Source organism: Anser cygnoides, chromosome 16 (assembly GCF_040182565.1).
Source record: "Anser cygnoides isolate HZ-2024a breed goose chromosome 16, Taihu_goose_T2T_genome, whole genome shotgun sequence".
NCBI lineage: Eukaryota > Metazoa > Chordata > Aves > Anseriformes > Anatidae > Anser > Anser cygnoides.
Window position 1 is genome coordinate 8,042,245 of NC_089888.1, and position 21,132 is coordinate 8,063,376.

At 49.0% G+C, this 21,132-nt stretch overlaps 1 protein-coding gene across 9 annotated transcripts in view; it reads left to right on the forward strand.

The window, feature by feature from the left end:
• Window positions 1-105: 105 nt before the first annotated feature.
• NFATC2 (nuclear factor of activated T cells 2) overlaps window positions 106-21,132 on the forward strand; it is a 111,870-nt gene continuing 90,843 nt past the window's right edge. For 3 of the 9 annotated variants that reach the window (XM_066978140.1, XM_066978141.1, XM_066978146.1), the window contains exons 1-3: window positions 106-3,785; window positions 5,316-5,501; window positions 9,988-13,220. In XM_066978140.1, coding sequence (XP_066834241.1) covers window positions 13,157-13,220 — 64 coding nt within the window. In that variant the 5' untranslated portion in view covers window positions 106-3,785; window positions 5,316-5,501; window positions 9,988-13,156. Of the gene's footprint in view, window positions 3,786-5,315; window positions 5,502-9,987; window positions 13,221-19,398; window positions 21,095-21,132 lie in introns of those variants that run through there. The other 6 variants (XM_048072479.2, XM_048072477.2, XM_048072478.2 and 3 more) reach the window with 3 other exon arrangements.

Sequence of the window (21,132 nt, forward strand, 5' to 3'; positions counted from 1 at the left end):
CCTGCATTGATCAGTCCAAGATGTGTTTTGACAGAATTAAGTGTAGAGATTAAGCTAAATTGTGGCCCTTTAATGTGGCTACATGGGAAATGCACATGAGAAATGATCAGTGTTCCCTGCTGATCAGTGTAGACCTGCTTTATTAGTTTTTGCTATAAACAGTTTGCTAGCTGTCTTCACAGGAAGCTTAAAGCGTATCGGAGATAGCAGCTTTTGCTGTCCTTCGCTTTATCAGTGGCTTCTTGCAAGACTGCAGCTTCACGCAGGATTGCTTTCTGCAAGCTGTCTAAGCTTTGTATCGCAATGTAAAGGTATTCATCAGCCCTGGGGAGCGTAGGAGTGGCTGCAGGTGCCACCTGTGTTACAACAAGGTGGAAATTTGGGTGCCACCGCATTCCTGGCCCAGGCAGCCCCGGGTGCCTGCCTGTTTGAAAAGCCATTTTCAGGAGACCCGGCTCGTTCGGGAAGACTGGTCGAGTTAGCCTCAAGAGTTTTTTAAGCTGGTGTAACCCCAGTGAGGGAGAAGATGGTTGGTACTGGTGATTCCCACTGGCGTGAGTTAGGAGGCGCGGGCCTTTCGCTTGAAACATGTATGTGCTGCTCTTGGAAAAGCAGTGACGCAACAGCAGTAGGAGCAGCTATTTTTGGCATGTTCTCATCACTCGAACGTTTGATTAAGGAACTCGCTCTGCACACAGCAGTCACACACAGGGCTGGCTGCCGCGTTTGTGTCAGAAATGGAGGGAGAGGAAGGAATTTAATGCTGAATATTCTCTGCAGAGGAAACTGCAATAACATTAAGGACACAATGCAGTGTTTTTCTACCAAAATGTAATAGAACTATAAACACTCTCAAATAAAAATGAAAAATAGAATTAGATAAAGTAAATCCATAACTTGGGAGATTATTTAACTCCAAGCAGTGATTAAAAACTATTCCCTCAGACTCCTAAATATATATTAAAAAGCTTTTCTTTTAGGTTCTATAGGAGACAGATGCCAGCATATTAACCTCTCTCATGATCGACATTCTTTTGTGTAAGATAGTTAATGCAAATGTTAAATACGCAATTTTTGTGATGTTTGCACACATCAAATGAACGCTGTGGACTTCAAAAATTACAGTAACAGACTTCACTCCCAAGTGTTACCAATTTCCCACTCCAAATGGGTTACATAAGCCCTAGTTAGTGGTTCTTTTAATTTATGGACGGTTTCTTTTTAATGGTGAAATGTGTAATTAAAAAAAGCTAGAAATAGTTTTTCTAAACTCACTCTGGAAAGGGAAGGAGAATTTCTGCAATTTTTTTTTTCACCCAAACATTGCATAATAGTAGAAATGTCAAAGATTTCCATGGGGTTTAATTTCATTCTTCATGTGGCTGTGGTCATACAAGAAGTTTGAACACTGCAGGGGTTGGCAGATTTTTGGAAGATCACGCATCCTGGGATAAGTTTTCAGCTTAAGCTTTACTAAAGAATGCCAGTGGCCTTATTTTTCAAATTGTGGTTGTATTATATACTAGTGTCTTTTTTTCTTTAAAGGGAGGGGAGGAGGGGAAAAAAAAAGGTGCTGTCTGGTAATTGGGTTTCGTATTATGGCCCTGAGTCTTACGTGTGGCACGAAGACATACAGAACCTCACCTTAAGCCATTCATAAAGAAGAAAATCTTGTTGATATGCCCTCTGTCTTTTCCTTCCGATGGCTCCAGTTAATGACAGCTGTACTTCTGTACTCTGCTGCTTCTCCATTGCATTAGCACGGCATTAAATATCGTTGTCATGATAACTGTTTACTAGAGGAAGGTAGCTGCTGCTGTTCCTGTTTCACAGATAGGAAATGGGGGCAGGCACAGAGAACCTGGGGTCTCTGGGCTGTACCCAAAACCCACGGCAAAGTGTGGTGTACAAAATTATTTTCCTGTTTGATTATTGGACTTTCTCCCCACCTTAGAGTCAATCATATAGGAAAGATACTTGTTCCATGGTGTATCCAAATGTTTGTTTTTAATTTAGGAATGTGATTGGAAGTTTAAAAAAAAAGCAAACACAAAAACTGCTGTTATTTGGAGTTTTGATAAACCTCAATTTAACAATTTTGCTGGCTTGTTCTGTCTTGAAATTGGGACTGCGGATCAGGGCTAGTGTTTTGCAACTCCATGGTAAAGTGGTGAGTTTGAGAATGTGAGCAGCAGTTAATTGCAGAAATGGCTTTGCTGTAACTGCAAAAAGGTAATGCAAGGAAGAAGTTTGCTGCACGTGGCAGCAGTGATTAGCAGCACTAAGTCCTGGTCCAGCACTTACGTAAAGTCGGTAACAAAACTGCATCAGCCTAATGTCTGCTTAGCTGCCATGGCTTCCTGGGGCTACAAGCGAGCATCTCCTTGCCCTAAAACTCTGGGTGGTATGGGGCTCTCTAGGTTACACAGTGAATCTCTTGAGTTTCTGCTTCTTGTAATTAAATTTATAGATGATCAGCAACTTGCAGGATTTGGCCTTCAGAAAAATGTCTTTCCCTCTTTTGCTTTTTCTCCCTTTGTGGCCTAGGACCTAACTGTTATTGACTGAGTGGGTTACAAAAAAGGGCTTTAAAATCATAGCATTCCCACTTTAAAGTCTCCTTCTTTTGGCTTGCTGTAATTGTGCACGTAAGGAGGAATATTGTGTGCTGTTCAGATTCTCTCACAGAAAGAAGTAGTAACAAGAACAATCTGTGCGAAAGAATTTAGCGCATTAAAGATGGGGGTAATAGTCATTCTCATTTGTCCTTTTATGTGAAACAGATTTTATTTTAAATGTACACTCTGAGTAGTTTAACCATGTCCAGAGACTTGTTTACCAGGGTAAAAGTAGAATTACCCACAATATAAATTAAGAGTATTGAATAGAGGTGGATTGATGGTGCTACATGATTCTGCTTAGTCAGCTCAGACGTGGTCCTGGGGCACGCACCTTGGTGGGCACGCGGGACGGGGGCATCTCCCGTGCTCGTGATTTCATCAGACAGTATATTTAGTCATGTGTTGTGCATCTGCTCCAAAAAAGTTGTGTTGCAGCTCTGCTGTAGGCATTGTATTTCTCTGCCTTTAGATATGGATCTGTCTCGTGCCGGCTCTTACACTTTTAAGACATGTCACTTCCGATTTATGTTGTACAGTGGCAGACTTCACCATCGTGTAACTTGTCAAAAAGTGACACAAATCGCTATTGATCAGATTTCCTATTTAAAATGAGACTTGGTGTGACTATTATATGAAATGCCACAGGTCTCGATGGAGCACGTTAACCCGTTCCAACTGCCATGAGAAGAAATGCCGTCTGGTGCTGAGCCTATCAAAAAGGCCAAGGGGATGCTGTCTGCAGAGGTGGAATTCCTCTGTACTGTTTGTAAGTTCAATATAAAGGTTGTGACTAAAAGGCACCATTATACCGATCGGCATTGCCTCTGTCAGATGGCATCTCTGTCCTGACACAGTCCCCGGCGCCTCACCACACCCTGCAGCTGCTGCTGCACCTGAGGCCTGGGCCAGCGCCACAGAGCCCGTCACAGCGGGCAGCAAGCTCTGCGTCTCAGCCCGCTCTCCTGGGCACCTCAGGGTGCTGATTCACATCTGGGAGCTTGAGTGGGTTGCTCTTACTGTGTTTTATTCCCTTCGGTCTCGTTCCAAGAGTTGACAAGATCGGACCCTTGAGGAGAGGCCTGGGCTGCGGCGGGCGGTGAAGCAGCTCATCATCGTCCACCGAGGGCTGGCGGCGCTGCCAGCGGGCCCCTTGGCCCTTACGAGGTAGGATCTTTCTTTGCCCTGGAGATGTTGCTGGAAATGTTTATTGCTCTCTCCAGCTGCACCTCTATTAGGCTCCATCCTGTTCTCCTTACGTTTGACAACCAGCACACCCTGAGCTGTAAAGTTTCAGAGGCCCAGTGAAAAGCAGCCAGTGTTTTAACCACTCTCTTGCCAAGGCTTCCTTGGCGCGAGCCTGCAATGTGAGCGAGGAGGGTGCATGCTGTTGGAGCTGCTCTGGTTAGTAAGCCCCAGGAAACACCAGCACCCACCCTGCCCAGCCAGGGCTTACCTCCGCGGCTGCCCTGGGCTGTGGTGTGGGTGTCAGTTGTCACAGGGCTCCTGCCTGGGCACCGAGACGTATTTACAAGTCACTCGGTCTGCACTCGGGATCCTTAATTTAATTTTTGAAAGTAACTGGAGCAGTCGCATCCTGTTGTTTATTAATGTAGCTTTAAATATTTAATAGGCCATCTTGGCTTCTTTCTAGCGTGCAGCAATTACTTCAAGACCAATGACAAACAGAAGAGTGATTTTCATGTTTGAAGGTGAATAAAATTAAACGAGGGCAAGCAATCTTTCCCCCTGAAGTGTGAGCTGGAAACTAATAACCAATTCTTCCCTTCATCTCTATTTGTCCATGTCCAAGGTAAGTAAAATCCCTGGAGAAGGAGAAAGAGAAGATAAGTTTTAAATAGGTTCCACGCCATTGTCGTCTGCTAAGAGCTACTCTAAAGAAGCATTTATCAATGATGCACAGAGTGGCATAGAAACTTGGGCCTTCTCCACCCTGATGGCTAGGCTGTAAAATGAAGAAGTTTCTAAAAGGCAAAGGTTAGATGTTCTCAACCCTCATATTTTTCTTTCCCCAGATACACCCCTTTCTAGTCTTTAGCATCCTCCTTTTTGTTTATCTGAAAGTATTGCTGCCTTTTGGCTGGATCCAGATAAATTAACCCGAGTGACAGTTTACATTTTAGGTTACAACCAGTGCCAGAATTTCTTAGGCAAATGTCTATGGGCTAAAGTTTGATTAAAAGCTGCCCAGTTTTGCTTCTAGGCAGCCTCAGGCTCTTGCTGATCACATTTTGACATCTGATCTTTCCTATATACAAAGAGAAATGATCCAGAAAACAAATTTGCAAAGTAAAATTGCTGTTTGCAACACTAATCCCTTAGGGAGAAAATCGTTCCAAAATCAGATGCATTGACAGATGCATCATGTTGATATTTTGGTGGAAGATCCGTGGCTGGTGTGCGCTGAGGGGGTTGCGCTCCTTGGCACCTCCAGGGAATCTGGCTGGTTTTGTTTAAGTTTAATTCTTTTGAGTCCTTGTTACTGAAGTGTGGAACTAATTTTTACAGGTGCAGTGCTCACCATAAATAGTCTTCAACAGAAAGAAACATCTTGTATTTCACATCTGAGTGACAGCTATTTCCTTCAGCAGCCCTCATATGTCTTTTGTGATCTTTCACCATAAGGATGCATGTGGGGCAGTGATTTATAAATGTTCCCGCTCTTCTTTCTTTCAGCTCCTGTTGCCATTCCGGCTTCGAAGAACATAATGCGACAAAGCCTTCAGTAAAACCAGAGCCTGAAGGAAATATCAGGTGTTAACATCCAATAAAAAGCTAACACGCTTGAATGAACTAGGATTGCAAGGCTTGTATGGCTCAAGCAAGAACTGACCAAATGCAGCATTTTTATGATGGTGGCAGGTAAGCACTAATTATAGACCCTGGACTCCATCATGAGCTGACTTGTCAAGTTAACTTACTGTCCAAAGTACCTGCAATTATATTGTGAAGGCTCTCTACTTCTTTCTATAACTGAATGCAGTTGCTCCTGAAGAAACATAGGGAGTAAATCTGAGGTGCTGAAAGAAATACTGCACTAGAAATTACTCTGTAGGGAACGTTTTATATGCTTTGGGGTAAATTAATGACTGGGTTTGGATTTTTTTAGGAAAAAAAAAAACTTTGTGCACAAATACATACTTTAAAATATATTTTCTTTCGAACACCAACCATTTTAACAACAGTGTAAATCAGATTTTACAGACCACATATTTCAAGTATGAAGTTCATTAAATGTGTGAAATTCTAGATTAGCTGCCGGGTGTGGCCAGAGCCCCAGTAATGAATCGTAAATTGTGTTTAGGATGTAATATCAGATTCCCTTGCCCTGGCGGCAATATTAAAGGCATAGAACCACCTTTTCAAAAACAGTCATAACCTTTCTTTATTATCATTATTTAGTTTAGCCATCATATGATATAGTAGCTGATTGCATCAGTGTTTCCATCCTAAACTTACTGTGCAGGTGTCTAATTGGATTAGTTCATTGTTGTTGTTATTAATAAGCCAACTTCAGACTTAATGTAACTAAAACTAATGCAATCTATTTATATCTGTATTTTTGCCAGTGCCCTGATAGCAAGTGGTAGTTTTGTATTTAGATACACTTGAATCTATAGTTCACTCTGACCTTGCGTGAAAGAATCACTTTATGTAGTGAGACAGCAGCATGATGTTGGTTTGAGTTATCCACCAGCACAGCTGTATTCTGTGGCTGAGAGGTATGGGTGTTGGAGCCCAGGGATTCTGCGAGCATGGTGGGTTTCGTTGTCTAGGTTTGCTGAGTGAAGTCCTTCCTGGGCTAGCTTTCAGCCGTGAATGCTTTCCTTTTCTGAAAGTTCTGCAGGCCCTCATGCCAGCCCCGCAGGACAGCTGCTGCTGCAGCCCGGCTCTTGCAGGCAGGTCACTGCAGGATCTTGGCCACACAGCAGGCAGGGGAGGGTGCCCAGGGTCCGCCAGCCCCTCTGCTCTCAGCCCCAGGTGTGCAAGGGGCGGCGGTGCAGAGGGTGTCCTCTGCTGTGCAGAGGGCAGGAGGTTCACGAGGCAGTTCTAATCCTGATATGATCAATAATGGGAGTTTCCCAGGTAGCAATTTGATGGGGCTAAAAAATCCAACATTAAGGAGTTCAAAAACAGGCATTCACCTGTGTGGCTGTTTGCTGGAAAGCCCAAAATGTGGGCTGGTGACTGCTGTCACAGGGGCTCAGGCTCTAAAAGAAAGAGGTAAATGTTTGCGTGCTGTTTACTTGCCATCCCTGCACAGAGAAGCACCTCTCCAGCTCCCAAACATGACTAATGTTCTTCCTAATTATTGCAGTGAGTAATTGCTCCTTTCAGCCGTCTCTCTCTTCTGAACCTCAGCTTCAAATCTTGGAAAACAAAAACAAAGAACGCCCCATGGTTTTCTTTTCTTAAAGAGAAAATATCTTTGGCAAGAAACCAGTATCTTTATGGTGTTTTCTAGGGTTCTTATTTGCTTAACTAGTCTTGCTTAAAAAAAAAAAGTTATAGTTCAATTTTATCCTACCTGCTTGTTTGCAAAGAGCCTCAGAGCTGCTAACCTCGTCATTGATAGTGGTTTTTAAGGCAGTGCCAATCTGGAAGGCTTAAGTGTTCCCTGCAAACAATGTTTGATGTTTGGATAAAAGCATAAATCATGGCGCATAAACATCCGTCTCTGCACGAGTTTGCTAAATCAGGGCGCCAGGAGAATTTCAGCTTTGGAGAAGACCTAGTGCCACTTACAAGGCAGTAAATCAATCCGTTGCTTTTATTTCCAAGCTGTTGTGTCTGGGTGCTGCATGCAAAGTTCACAATCCACCTGTACCTTCCCTGTTCCTTGCCCTTCCTGGCTGACTCCCTCATCCTGCCGCAAGCTAAATCTTCCCTACTGAGCATGGAAAACCCTTGTAAACCCGCAGGTTTTTGGCTGCATGATCGGGTTTGCCCCTGCCCTGGCATGTGTCAGGCGGTGGTGGGGTCAGGCTTGGTGCCCCCAGCCCCAGCTGTTCCGGTGCTCGGTGCAGTGCTGCAAACTCCTCAAGGTCAAAAAGAGCCTCCCGGGGAGAAAATTATTCCCTTCTGTCCTACCTAGGGTCACTCCACCTTGTTTCGTCTCTCATGCAAATTAATTTCCATGCCTTTAAAATTCCCTATTTGAGATTCAGTGTAGGCTCTCTGCAGATCGAAGGGGCCGGGGTCGGTCTGAGTGGGGATTTCGGTAAGAGTTGGGCTGCGATGCTGGGTCGTGGTGGGCACGTTTTGGGGTGCTGGCGGGGCCGGAGGATGCTGCGGGGCCATCCCAAAGGGGACAAGTGCCGGTCAACTGCCCTGGGAGCACCTGTGCTGCATCCGGGCTGTGTGGTTTGGCTTTAGCCTTAGGGGGAGAATGAGGTTTCAGGTTTTTAAAATCTAAAATCATTTTTTTAGGAGGCTGAAGCTCAGAACAGGTTTTTCTGCAGGTGCAGATCCGTTACTCCTTTCACAAGCAACCTGACGTGAGGGTGTTAGACGTTTCCGTATACAAGTGGTTCTGAAGTCATGCGACTGCTTTGCAAATATGCTTTGCTGTCTGTCTGGAATCCTAAATGCTTCTAGGAGACAGACAGGGTAATAGGTAAAGCGGAACACTGAAGCCTGGGATGGAATTGTATTGGGCCAGCTGAAATAATTACATCCTCCTGGTCCCATAAGAGGACACTAATTCAAGAGCTGCCTGACTAAAGACAGTGAGAGTGGGGCCCTATTGTTCTGTGAGTGAGTCGAAAGACATTTATTTTTTCCTTTACAGGAAACTTTTGAGGGGAGGGGGAAGAGAAAGAATGTTCTCTACACTTTCTTCAATATCTTTTTTATTTGTGGTTTTGTTTTCTGAAACTGCCTTTGTTGAGGGGGAAAAAAAATAAAAATCATTCTTCACTTATAAAAATTATTTTTAATTTTCACAAACAGAATCCTTTTGCTAAAAGCCAGTTCTTAGGAAAAAAAAAAAAACACTATAACTCAAAAAATAGCCTTTCGGTTTATTGAGTTTTTATAGAAAAAAACAACACAAAATTTTGACCAATTTTCATTTTAGATGAAAAGCTATTTTTCATTTGGAAAAAATGCTCTGATGGGAAAAATTCAAGCAGCTCTAGTTCCAATCTCTCGGAGCTGTATGTGGGTGGATTCCCTGGGCCACGTGGAGCTCATTACAAGATCAGACACTCCGTTTGTAACTTAATTGAGTGAGTGAATATGTTATTCAGACAAGTGCATTGTCAGAAATAAGCTGGTACCGTGCTTTCTGTAGTCACGGTGCTCTAGGACTGTTATGAATACGGAGGAAGATGCCAGTTAGCACTGCTTAAGCAGGCCGAGCTGCAGCTAGTGAATTGTTTGGTCCCTGTCGGGCTCGGTTTGGGAGCCCGGGCTAGGTGTAGTGACGATACCCAGGTGCCTAAATGTGGTGTTCGGGCACCGCTCTGCCTACGGCCTGCAATGCATCGAGCTCAGTGTGCGTTGTGCATTGCGGCAGATTCGGAGAGAACTGTATTTACTTTGGAAAGGTGATCAGCTTTTGTCAAAAATACTTATTGTTGCTGTGAGCCTGAAATACCTTTGCAAGTGGAAAACAGAGATGTCTCCATGAAGTCTATTATGATAAACTCTCCGGGCAGCTGCCCCGATGGCCTGAGAGCACATCCTCAGGAAGCCTTGATGTCTTATCTCCTGCAGAGCATGAGAATTTATGTTTTTTTAAAGCTATTTCATTTTTACTGCCAATCAACAGCGTGGAGCTGACGGGGCAGCAGCATCCCCTGGTAGGAGGTGCAGCGGGGCGATGTCGGGACCCCCAGGACCCAGCTCCCCGCTCCTCGGGCCAGCTCCTGGCTCTCCCCAGCTGCCCGCAGCTCTCCTCTCGCGGGCAGGGAGCTCCTTGCTCAGCCTCCTCGGCTGGGCGCCCGCCACTGAGGACGGGTTGCTCCCGGGGACAGCAGCGGCTTCCAAACCTGCCTGCAGGCCAGGGCTGGGAGATGTGCTCCCTCCCCTCTGCTCCGTCCCCCAAAGCCGGGCATCCTCTTGGTAAACCCTGGGGGCTGCCGTGCGCAAGGTGGGGAGGTGGGTCTGTTATTGGGGGGTAGGGATGCGGTCCAAAATATGCCCCTGAAAGGAAGAGGAAGTATTCTCCTAAAGAGGGAATAAATAGTTATAAATATTAGCTATTAATAGCTCCCTACCTCCAAAAATAAAATCCCTTAGTGATACCAAAATAAGAAAGCAAAGGAAAGTCGGAGGTATTTGGCCTTCCTTTGAAAAGGAAGCTAAAAATAACTATATATATATAAAAATCTCTCGTTTCTAGGGAAAGTCTCTGCCCCCGCATCCAGCCTGCACAGTTATATAAGACTTGAACTATATCCCCCTTCTCCTCCGCAGCCGCTCACAACGCGCTGCGAGCCGGAGCCAGATGGAGAAAGGTTCCGTCAGGAAAGTTTAACTCAGCGGGGAAGCTGCAGCCAGTGGAGGACACGATTCTCTCGCTGAACTCTCCAAAAGCCTTGGAAATCTTACAGTTGTGTCATATGCTGGTTTGGGGAATGCTAGCAGTCCGGAGGCAGCCGCCAGCCCTCTTTCACTTCTTTCTTTATTTATTTTTTTTTCGCCTTGCACTGAGTTTAATTTGGGTAGCAGGATTCAGCATTTTTAAGTTGGAAAAAACTTGGTGGAAGAAGATATTTTAGGAAAACCCTGTCATGTGAACTAGCGGGAGCCGATCAAACTGAGCTATTAAAAGAAAGACATTGTATTTTTAAACGGTCCAGACTAGGGAAGCCAACCTGTGTGCCATAACCGCTGAGCCGTGACTGCTCCCCCGATTATAGCTCAGCGTGGGATGAGGCGAAGCTTTCCATCGGGGTCGCCCATTCTCCACTCACTCTGGGATACCCTTGGCAGGGACTGGTGCCCTTGGCCCCCCCAGGCTGTCCCCCCCCCCATCCTGTACCCAGCTGCTCCCTCTGCTCGCCCCGGCTGTGATCCTGTACCCCAGCTCTGCTGCAGTGCTCCCCCTGGCCTGAAGCCCCCTCCCCAGTCCCTCTCTGCATTTCCCAGTGCAAGCATAGCAGGTGATGCTGGGGGCGGTGGGTAGTGCTGTGGTAAGGAGTTTGGGGGCGTGGGGGTGCAAGTCATGCAAAAACAGTGATTCTGCACTTCTCTCCAAGCAAGGCAGTGATCTCGTCACCCCCTTAATGTTTGGAAATAGAAACCACGTGGCTCTGACTTTGCTTCAAGTGATGCAAATGGTGGATCTGGTCATGAACTAGCTTGGAGCATGTGCCAAACCAGCTTTAGGCATGAAACTTCTCCTCTCTGAAAAGGGGCAGAGCTGCTGGGTGCAGCAGCACCGGCCCCATCCTGCAGGGGAGCTGGGGGTCCAGGGGTGCACTCGCACCCACCTCTTGGGGCCAGTGCATGGGGGGGTTGCAGGATCTCGCTCCTAAATATCAGGGCTGCTCTGCAGCCCGTGGGGAGGGCTGGTAAAGGACAAATCCTCCAGGGTGAGGTTTGGTGTGAGGCACAGCTTTTTGGTGCTTCCCTGCCTGCTGTTCCATCCCCCAGCACCACGCTGCGTGCCTGGGGCTTTGTGATGGCTTCGCTGTGCGGGTGCAATGCGAAGGAAAAGCTCTGCCAGACAGCAGCCAAAAAGCGAGGCCTGCAACCAGCTTTGCTGCTCAGAGAGCAGTGGGGTCACGGGGCTTGGCCTCTGCAGGATGAGGAGGAAAGGTTTCCCTAAAAGCCCCCCGCAGCAGGTGGGTGTGCGAGAGGGATGCTCCCTTCCCGGGGGGGCTGGTGCTCGCTGCGAGCCCCGCTCAGCCCCACGGGGTGATGGTGCTGTGCCGCGGGAGGGGGCTCCCCGGCACCTTCAGGGTTCAGTGGAAGCACATTGCATTAACAGGGCGAGGAGCTGGGGAAGGTATTTCCGCCTCTGCACGTCCAAAAATGACAAAGGCTAGGAAAGTGAGGTGTGCTGAGTTTCCCTGGCCTGCCTGCAGTTGCTAGCCTGCAAGACAACAAACTAGAGAAGCAGAAAGTTTGATTGTGATACCTCCTTCGAGTCGATTTTGGGACTCAGAGAGTGAAAAATGGAAACGCCGTGCGGGTGCCAGCCAGCCCTCCGTGCAGCGCCGGGCCAAGTCCCTGTGCAGTGACTCACTCCCCGCTGCTGCCCAGGGCTCCAGCTGACCCCGGCAGCCACCCCGGCTCACAGGGTACGTACGTTGCAGCCTTCGGTGGGGTTAGACACGAACACCGAGGAGCTGCAGAGCTCTCCCGATCCCCGAGGCAGCAGTTTACGTATGTGAGCTCGTGATCGCTTCTGGAAAAAAATATATGCAAGTCCAGTTGCATGCAGGCACTGAACCCGTACAGAATCAAGAGGCAGATGCTTGTTAACACGCCAGTGAAAACTATACGTTGTGAGACAGCACACGGTTCGCATCTCTGGCTTTATTTTCCTGTTTTCTTTTGCTTTATTTTCCTGTTTATACATAGTATGTGTAAACACACACGGGTTGTCTTGGTTTCAGAGGCTTCTTTGGCTATTTCATTCTTGCTAAGCTCCACGTGTATCAATGGAAATCCATGGGGTTGCTCCTCTCTCTTCTAAATGGATCTAAAAATAGAAACAGAGAGGTCTGTGAAATGCCACTAAACAAATTAACTGATTTTTTTTCATCTTCTCCGTGAAGAATTGAACCAGTGGTAATTAGAAGCCAAAGCCTGTGCCAGTAACAAGATGGGTATTAATAGAGTGCTGGCAAATTTAAAAGACGTAAATATAAGCTTGGGACCTGAGTTTTCTGAATGATTTATTCAAAGGTAAAAGCAGCAGCAGCCCGAGCTTGTCTCTGCTGGGAAGAAGGAAAACTTCTGCACAGAAGCCCCGTTGCTTTGAAAGGCTTTGCAGTGCCTGCAAGTTTTGTTTAAAAAGCACACACTGGGATTTTTAACATCATCCATATTTCTTTCTTTCTCGCTCTCTAACTTTCTGCTCAACAATTAAGTGCTTGTGCTGCAGACTGAGAAAGCCGCAGAGCTGCCTTGGCCCGGAGCTGGAGACGTCATGGATTCCTGAGTGTGAAGCTTGCAGGAAAGCCCTCAGTTTGGGAGATGGCGGCCATCCAGGAGTTTCCATGGCACTGGGATAAACAGGAGGAAACAGTGAGGGAATCCCGTTATTTTACAGCATTCAAAGACTATAAACACTCGGAGCAGGGAAGGAAGTGGCCTTTCCCTCTCTAGTAACCCTCATCTCAGAGCAGAGAACTGACTTCACTTCAGGAACAAGCTCAGCCCAGTTCGGATCCCTCTTTGCACCTCCAAACACTTACGGAGGAGGCGAGCAAGAGGGGTTCCCTCTGTCTGGGCGGCACTGGTTGAACATGGTTTAAAGAAGACTTTTTTTTTCTTTTTTTCTTTTTTCCCTGCTATTGATTTATTTTTTATTTTTTATTTTTATTTTTCAATTCCTGATGCAGAGAGAAACTGCCTGCAGGCTGGTACATTACCACCACATCATGAGGTCTATGGATCAAGGTAGGGTCTTACTCGGGTGCTGCGTGTCTGTGTGCTGTGTGCGTGCCCTCCCGTGCCTTTCCCTTTCCCAGGGCCGTGCGGGGGTCTCCCCGTGGACCAGGTGCCTCCCGCCGGCTTTCGGCTCGCTCGGCAGGGTGGGCAGGAGGGCTCTCAGGGCGACAAGGTCCCTCGGGGCAGGGACGGGACCGGGTTTGGGTTTGAGTCGAAGCGCGCTCTGCGAAGGCGCTCCAAAGCTGCCTGGAGAACCCTCCTTTAAACCTCAGCCAGAGGGACTCCTCTTGCAAGCCAGCACCCGAGGAGCTCGCTGACACCCCCCCGGGCCGCTTAACCCTTCCGCCCCTGCCCCCGGCCGCATCTCCGGGCACCGCCGGCGGCTTCCCCGGCACCGCTGGGCTCGGGCCGGGGATTGCGCGGGGGGCGCCCGCGGCTGCCCCGGGGGGGGAGCAGCGGGGCCGGGTGGGGTGGGGGCTCGTCGCCCCCGTTCCTCCCGGCCCCCCTGCGGGCGGCGGTGCCGGTGGCTGCAGGAGTTAAGCGCGGCGAGAGGCGGAGCCGCCCCCGCCGCCAGCGCTCGGTGCGCGCCCCCCGCGCGGTGCGCAACTTTCCGCTGCGCCCCGGGGCCGAGCCGGCAGCCCGCGGAGACGGCCCCCGGCCGCCGTCCCTTGGCCCCTGCCCCTTTCCTAGAGCCCGGCGCCGCCTAGGAGGGGCTGCGGCATCCTCCGCGGGGTCCCCCCCATCCCATCCCCGCGGCGGCGGGGCTGGGGCAGGGCGCGGAGGGGTGCAAGGGGCAGGGGGTAACGGGGCATGGGACGGGGCTCCGGGGAGGGGGGGGCTCCGTGCCCGGAGCTCTCGGGAGCGGGTCCAAGCGGAGGATGCTCCGCGCTGGGAAAGCCCTCCCCGGGGGAAAGCACCGCTGGGGGGGGGGTGGAGGCGGGGGGCCGCCGGCTGCTCCCCCCGCTCCCGCAGCCCCCGAGCCGCGGCGGGGGGGGGCAGCGCAGGTGAGTTGCGGTTTTCAAAGAGCGGCGGGCTGCCGCTCTCCGTGCCGGGAGAGGGGCGGGAGGCGGGGGGGGGGGGGGGGGGGGGGGAAGCGTTTTTCCACGGCCTCGCTCCATTTTAGGTCCCGCCCGGCCCCGCAGCCTCCCGGCCCGCTCCCGCCCCTGGCCGCCAGCGCTGGCCCTGCCGCCGGCCGCTGACTCAGAGCCGCAGGCTCGGGCGCTGCCGGGGCCGGCGGAGGGGATGCTCGGGCTACCGGGTAGGAGGCGTTTGAAGGGCTCTTAGCAGCGGCTGTTTTATTTTCTCCTGCCTTAGCGAGCTTCCCCAGGCACCTGCCAAAACACACTCGTTAACGCGTACGCCCAAAAGGGCTCATCCGAGCACTCGCTAGCGCCAATGGAAAGCCTCCGACTGGCTTTGCACCGCCTTAGGATCAGGCCATCGCCTTGCCTCCTGCTCCTCGGCTTCCTCCAGCCACAACTCCCTCTCTCCTGAGCACCTCAGCTGCTCTTAGTCACTCTCACAACACCACAGAGAAGTTATTTTGCTGCAGAGAAGGCAGGAAGGGGGAAGATGCGAGGCTTCTTGCTCTTCTGGGTGTTGGCAAGGTCACGCTCTCACCTCCTGTAGGGTAGTGGTGTACCAAAGCACAGGGCAGAGCTCTGATGGCACCTACCACAATTTCTTCCGTTATTATGCATCCCCGCTTTCCCCAGGAGCGGATGTTCCCCAGAGCCCTGCAGTCACCGACTGAAAAGAAAAGCACTGATTTTTTTTCCAGATCAAATATTTGAGACCACAGTAGCCAGACAAGCAGTGCAGTCAGCTACACGACACAGCCTGGAGACGCTCCAGAAAGAATATGCTCCTGGGCCCAGGCATGTGTTTTTCCCTTAGGCAAAATGCTTGCTTCTGTCCGTGGCACAGCAGCGATGGGAGCAGAGTCTGACAGTGGCTCGGCTTCGTGTCTGGCTCCCAACCTGTCCCCAGAGAAATAGCTGCATGAAACTGCTAGGAGTGAATAATAGCACGTGGCGCTTTCAGGATCAGGCTCTGGGTTTGGGAGGATTTCTGCACCCACAGCACAGTGCAGGAGTCTCATTAATGTAGGGTGTGTAAAAGATAGGTTAGTAATTGTGGGCTCTAGCCCCGTTTTATTAGAGCAGGTTCAGAATGGGGGATGAAGATTTTGCATAGCCTAACGCTGTTAGCAAAAGGATGCTTCAGCAGCTTTGCTCCCCTGTGCTGTGCTTCTGCAACTGTCAGCAGGACGTACTAGACACAGCAGAGATTTTCATCAGGCGACTGAGTCCCTGTGTCATCCTGTTTTCCCACATCGCTCGCTGCTCTGTCGCTCCAGGTAGCCCCTTCCTATGGGTAAGCATGCAAGGCGAGACAGTTACACCAGCTAGCAGTCAGTGAATCATTTCAGAGTCTCTCTTACGGGGCAGAAATCACATTCACAGATGGGACACTGACATAATTGGAGCACTCTTTTATGACATTCCAATAGATATTCTAACTGAAATGTTTCATCATTCATTTTTTGGAAATAGCCAAGGATAATAATATCCTAGAGCTTCTTTTCCACTACTGGCTTAATCTATTTTTTTAAACTATGATATGTGCATTCCTTTGGTTTGCACAGCAGACTTAAGAACTTAATGGGAACACGGAGATATGAGCAATTTTTCCATTGTCCTTTCTTGCCAAACCACTTTAAGCCTAAAATTGGGGGGTAATATCTCTGACTCAACCTGACCCCAAAATTGAATAGTAGCGTGTGCATGTGTGTCTTTTAAAGGAAGTACCAGAATATTTCTCCCTGCTCTTTTTTTTTCTCTAATAGCCCTCCCCACACTCCAGACTGAGCAACCAGTCACTCAGAGTCTGAGCTCATTTTAAAGACCTTGGATTAAGTCCATCTACAAGTTTTAGCTGCCTGTTAAATTTCTAATGCTTGCCACATACACCAGTAGAACTCTCAGATTTTTTAAGACAATATTGACTTGTATTTTCTCTGGGTTTTAGCTGCTAAATAGCGGTGCAGCATTTTTAATACATTTTTTCTCAACTTCTTTTTCTTTTAAAATGTTTAACATGAGGCTTTAAAATACAGTTTTACAGATCCAGTTACATTTCATGTGGTCCACATAATAATTAGCAGAGTCACCATATTTCTGAGAAGATTGTCTAAATCTTTCTTCAGCTTGGAACATCATCCACTCACTTGCATAAGTGAAGTTATTGGTGTAGGAAATACAATGGAACAGTGTAAGTAGAAATTGAAAACTGGAAATGATAAATTAGATCTGCAGTGAATTTAAACACTGAGAAATACATGAAGCACTTTTTAAATCATAGTTTGTATTACACTAGAAAATACTCTTTCTTAGCTTTGTTTTTGGACTTCTCGTCCCCAAGTATCTAGGTAGTCCAGTATTCACATACTTTTAAAGTTTATTAAGCAAAGCCCTGCCAAGGGCAAGCACCGATCCAACTATGTGGAAAAGGACTCCTTCCATTCTCCAGTTCCCTGAAATGGCAGCGCAATGTATTTCCAGTTCTGCTCTGTGTAGAGGCTGCTGCAAGTATACGTGGCTGCAATTTTTGTTAATGCTGCCAAGGACAGATTTTGCTTAACTTCTTGAAACACCTTTCTGGCTGATGAAAATGGCTTTGCAGAAAGATAGGAGTTGATGCTGAGTCCCAGAGCTCTCATGTGGGTGCTACGGGCCCAAGCGGAGCTGTGAGCGAGGCTGGGGACTTGCAGCTGTGTCGCCTTTTGAGAGCAGTGAAAGGAGAAAACATGGAGAAGCCTTGCAGAAAGGAAGTGTTCCTGATACGGAAAAGACTGAGAATTAGGGAAAGCAGCTAGTATTTCCGGTCCTTGGACGCTGTATTCTAGCCTTTTTCTCCAGCCTTAATGGAAAACAAGCACTAGGAAGTGTTTGTCACATTGTTTGGGTTTTTCCTTTGATTTGGAGTGGCTGGATGCCTTTTCTGAGTGCATGCATTGAGCAGAAGAGTCCATGCACTACTTAAGCCTAGCAGTTTTCCTGTCTTTTCTCCATTGCTAATTATTAATGACAGACTGAGGGCAGTATTTGTAAGTTATGTAGTTATAACAGCTACAATTTAAACAATTTATAATGTTTTATTCTCACTGTTGGCTCAAGAGCATGTTTTGGGTCTCAGCAAAACTATGCTCAGTCCTTGGAGGTCTCCAAAAACTACAGCTGTCACTTGATCTGAACTCTGCAGCTGCTTGCACCTAGTAATGGTTTCATGCATTTCTATTTAGGCCAGATCTGTATTTTGTGGATTTGGACCACTTCTGCTCAAAATAACACATTGGTAGGTTCCAAGGCAGCCCACAGGGTATAACGTTATAACTCACACCTCTACACACTCAGAGTCTGTGGAAACTGCAATTCCTGTGTGATACTGCTCAGTGGGCATATGGGACCAATGTCCTCATGTGCCCCGTGAGCTGCAGATGGAAGCAGAGGAACGCAGTCAGTTGTGTGCCTGGTGGCTATTGCTCCTTGACATCTGTCAGGTTGTCTGCTGGGAGAGAAAAAAAAAAAAGTTGAATCCTACAAGCTGAGCTAATTCCTACGTTTCTCTAACACTTCTCTCATTGCTGTCTTGTCACCCTAATTCCTCGCCAGTGTCAGAATTTATGATTCGATGAATTAGCAGTGAAGCTATTTCGAATGACATGGTCCTCTTGGAAAGCAGAAGGTACATTTTCCGTTTGTGGAATATTACTAATTCTAGGAGTAGCTAAGGATAATTTTAAAACTTCACATTCTTAACGGATTGCAGGCAAGCTAGGAAATATAGGATGAAGGATCGGATAAAGATTTAGCAGAAGTTGGGGTCATTTCCCCATGCTCTCCTGCCAGTCACCCATATCTTATTTAAAAAGGCCAATATTATCATTTACATATTTTCTTTTTGTGGCTAATATAAATGATGCTATCCAATCATGCTCCATGTGTTGTTAGCTGGAAGGATGACAGCTCTCTTTAGTGCTAAGCCAAGATCAGCAAGTATATTTAGTTTTTCTAATGAATTTTAAATAGAAGGGCTAATGATAAAAGGCTAGTGCTCCAGCAAATGGTAAGCATCATTTTAGAATAGATACATAAATACACCAATTTAATATATTTTTTCCTTCAAATTTAAACAGTTCAGAAGGAATCAAGCCCTCAGACACAGCAGCACATGTTCCCCAAGGAGCCGGCAGCCTGCCGTTCCCCATGCACGTTCCTGAGGGTAGGAGCTCAACCCCATCTGCAGCTTCCTGGGGTGGCCTCATTTCTGAATCCCAGTAGCGAAGACCGCTAATCAGCGGCTGCGCAGGCTTCCTGGTCTGTGCCCGGCGGCAGCAGAGCCCCGTCTCTGGCTGAACCAGTAAGAAGCTACAGTGCGAGCGCCTCGTATAGTATTAAGAAGCACTGCAGCAGATGAGGTAGACTTAACTGTGGTCTCCAGCTCGACCACAGAGAGAGCACTGGATCCTTTTCAAAACAGGCTTCAGCAGTCCCCGCACCAGGCAAGCAGCCACATCGGGCCAGAAAGCAGCGTCGTGTGGCACAAAGGGAGATGTACACAGCCTGTGGGCTCTTCACGCCGCTTGTACACATGCGCGTGCACACACAAAGCTGCCTGCTGACCATGCGGAAACCCAGCTAATTGCTGTTCCTGGCTGCTTTGGCAGGGTGCGCAGGAGAAAGTTCAAATAGCTTGGTCCTAGGAAGCTATTGTATTACTACGTATATTGTGTGTTCACGAGAAAAAAATATTGTCCTTTTAGTCTCTGCTGAGTTAAAACCTGGCACTGACTGCAGTGAAATCGCTCGTTAAGCTGGTGGCTGTGAATGTGGACTAGTGGCTTTCCTCTCCCTGTTCAAATTGCGCCCCAGCGGTACGTGTATAGACAGAACATACCAGCAGGGATCCCGGTATTTCCAGCTAACCATCTCCTGTAAATACCTTAGTAAAAAACCCAGCCCATCAGGTCTGCCGGATCGCCTGCCCTTTCTAGGTCTAGGTTTCTAGGTCTGCTACCCCTATCCCTTGCCACTTTCAGGTAAAGAATTAATGCCATAAAGGCCTAATTCCCGCCTGATTGCTCCCCACCTGCCTTTATGCAGTCACAAAAGCAGAGCCCTTGGAGTTACCCTCACTCTCCCTTCACACCAGAAAGCCTGGTGCAGTGTTTCCAGTCACCAATAGGTGCCTCTAACATGTCCCAGTAGCTGCCGCTGGGCGACTGGCTGGTACAGGGCTTGCTGCGGGCTTCTGCAGCAGCTCAGCGTAGAAAGTGGCTTCAAAGCACAGGAGAAGTCCAGTTCTCGCACTCTGAACTGGCAAAGGATGGAGCAAAAGAGTGTGATGAGAAGGTGATGATGTGGCTGGCCATATTAACGATGAAGGTGGCAGGTTATAAGCCTCAACGTAGAGATCCTGGTTGATGTGAGCTATGAAACAGACTTTAGGCAAGTAACTTAGGGTCAGATTTGTAGGCTTTTTAGGCTTAGCAAATAAAAACAAATTGAAGTAAACGCTAAAATACCTTTGTAATGGTCTTGGTCTCTCTGCCTTTGCCTCCCTACCATGTCTACAGACTAAGAGCGCTTTTCAAAGCCACAGACCCAGTGACAGCAATCCGTTCAGTAATAAAGGGAACCATACAAACAGGTAAGAGAGGGAACAGAGTCTTCTGACCACAGATGCTCTAAACACACAAATTTAGGATCTCCAGGTACCCATGAGTGAAGCCTGCTCATAGCAGCAGCCGTCAGAGGGGCACAGGGCTATTGGCAGGAGGCGACCAGCCCCTGGAAGTGCCCGGGGCAGACAAGATGAATGCAGCCAATGTGGCCCAGGTGGCCGAGGGGTACCCAGGGAAGCTGGCAGCGCTGGTGCTGTGGTCAGCGGGGAAGGCGGCGAGGCCCACTGGGTGAAATGCTGTTTGTGAGCAATGCAGGGAAGAACAGAGGCCTTGTGCATGACAGGCTTTGCGTTTTTAAAGGCGTTCTAGTGAAGGGAGGTCAGTCTGTGCCTGCAGGAGCTGCTCCCAGAAACCTGCCTGTGGCGAGGGGAAGGAGCACATGGCCCGGGATGTGTGAAGCCTGGAGGAGGCTAGGGCAGCACCTGAGCTGCCCACAGCCCCTGCCAACCTCAGCAGCAAGCCTTGGGGTAACAGGGCAGGGAGCAGCTCAGGCAATGGGAGCTCCCCAGCACTGCGCGAGGCCGTTTCCCTGCTCTTCCCTTTCCGCGCTCTTCCCTTTCCCCTCTCCTTCCTCCTCCCAGGGGCCCCGCTCGGCCACCAGCACCCCGGCCGGAGCCACCCTTCCCGGGGCCGGTGCGGTGCAGCCGGGCCGAGCTCCTCCTCCGCGGGGGCGGCCCCGGGCGGCAGGTGGCTGCTCGGGAGCAGGAAGCAGCCGCTGCTCATCTCGCCATCCCCTCGTGGGCCGCCGCAGGGCTTCCTCGCCCGCACCCCGCCGTCGGGGGCAGCCGCGCCGGCCTCTGCGCGACCCCTGCGAGAGTTTTTTTTTTCCCTCTACTTCTTTTTTTTTTCCCTCTCCCTCTTTTATTTTATTTTTTTTCTCTCTCTCTTTTATTCCCCACCCTCTCATCCCCTGTAATTCCTGTAATTCTCTCCGCTCGCTGTTGAAGGCCACCTCCGGGGCTCCCCGCCGCTGCCCGCCGGGCTCTGGCCGCGATGAGCGCCGCTGCCCGGGCTCCGCAGCCCGAGCCGCAGGAAGGGGGCCCCGGGCCAGGCCCCGGGCCGGCCCGGGATGGCAGCCCCCAGGAGGAGTTTGACTTCTCCATCCTCTTCGACTACGACTACCTGAAGCCGATCGAAGGTTGGTGAGGAGCCGGGCGCCGCCGCCTCGCCCCGACG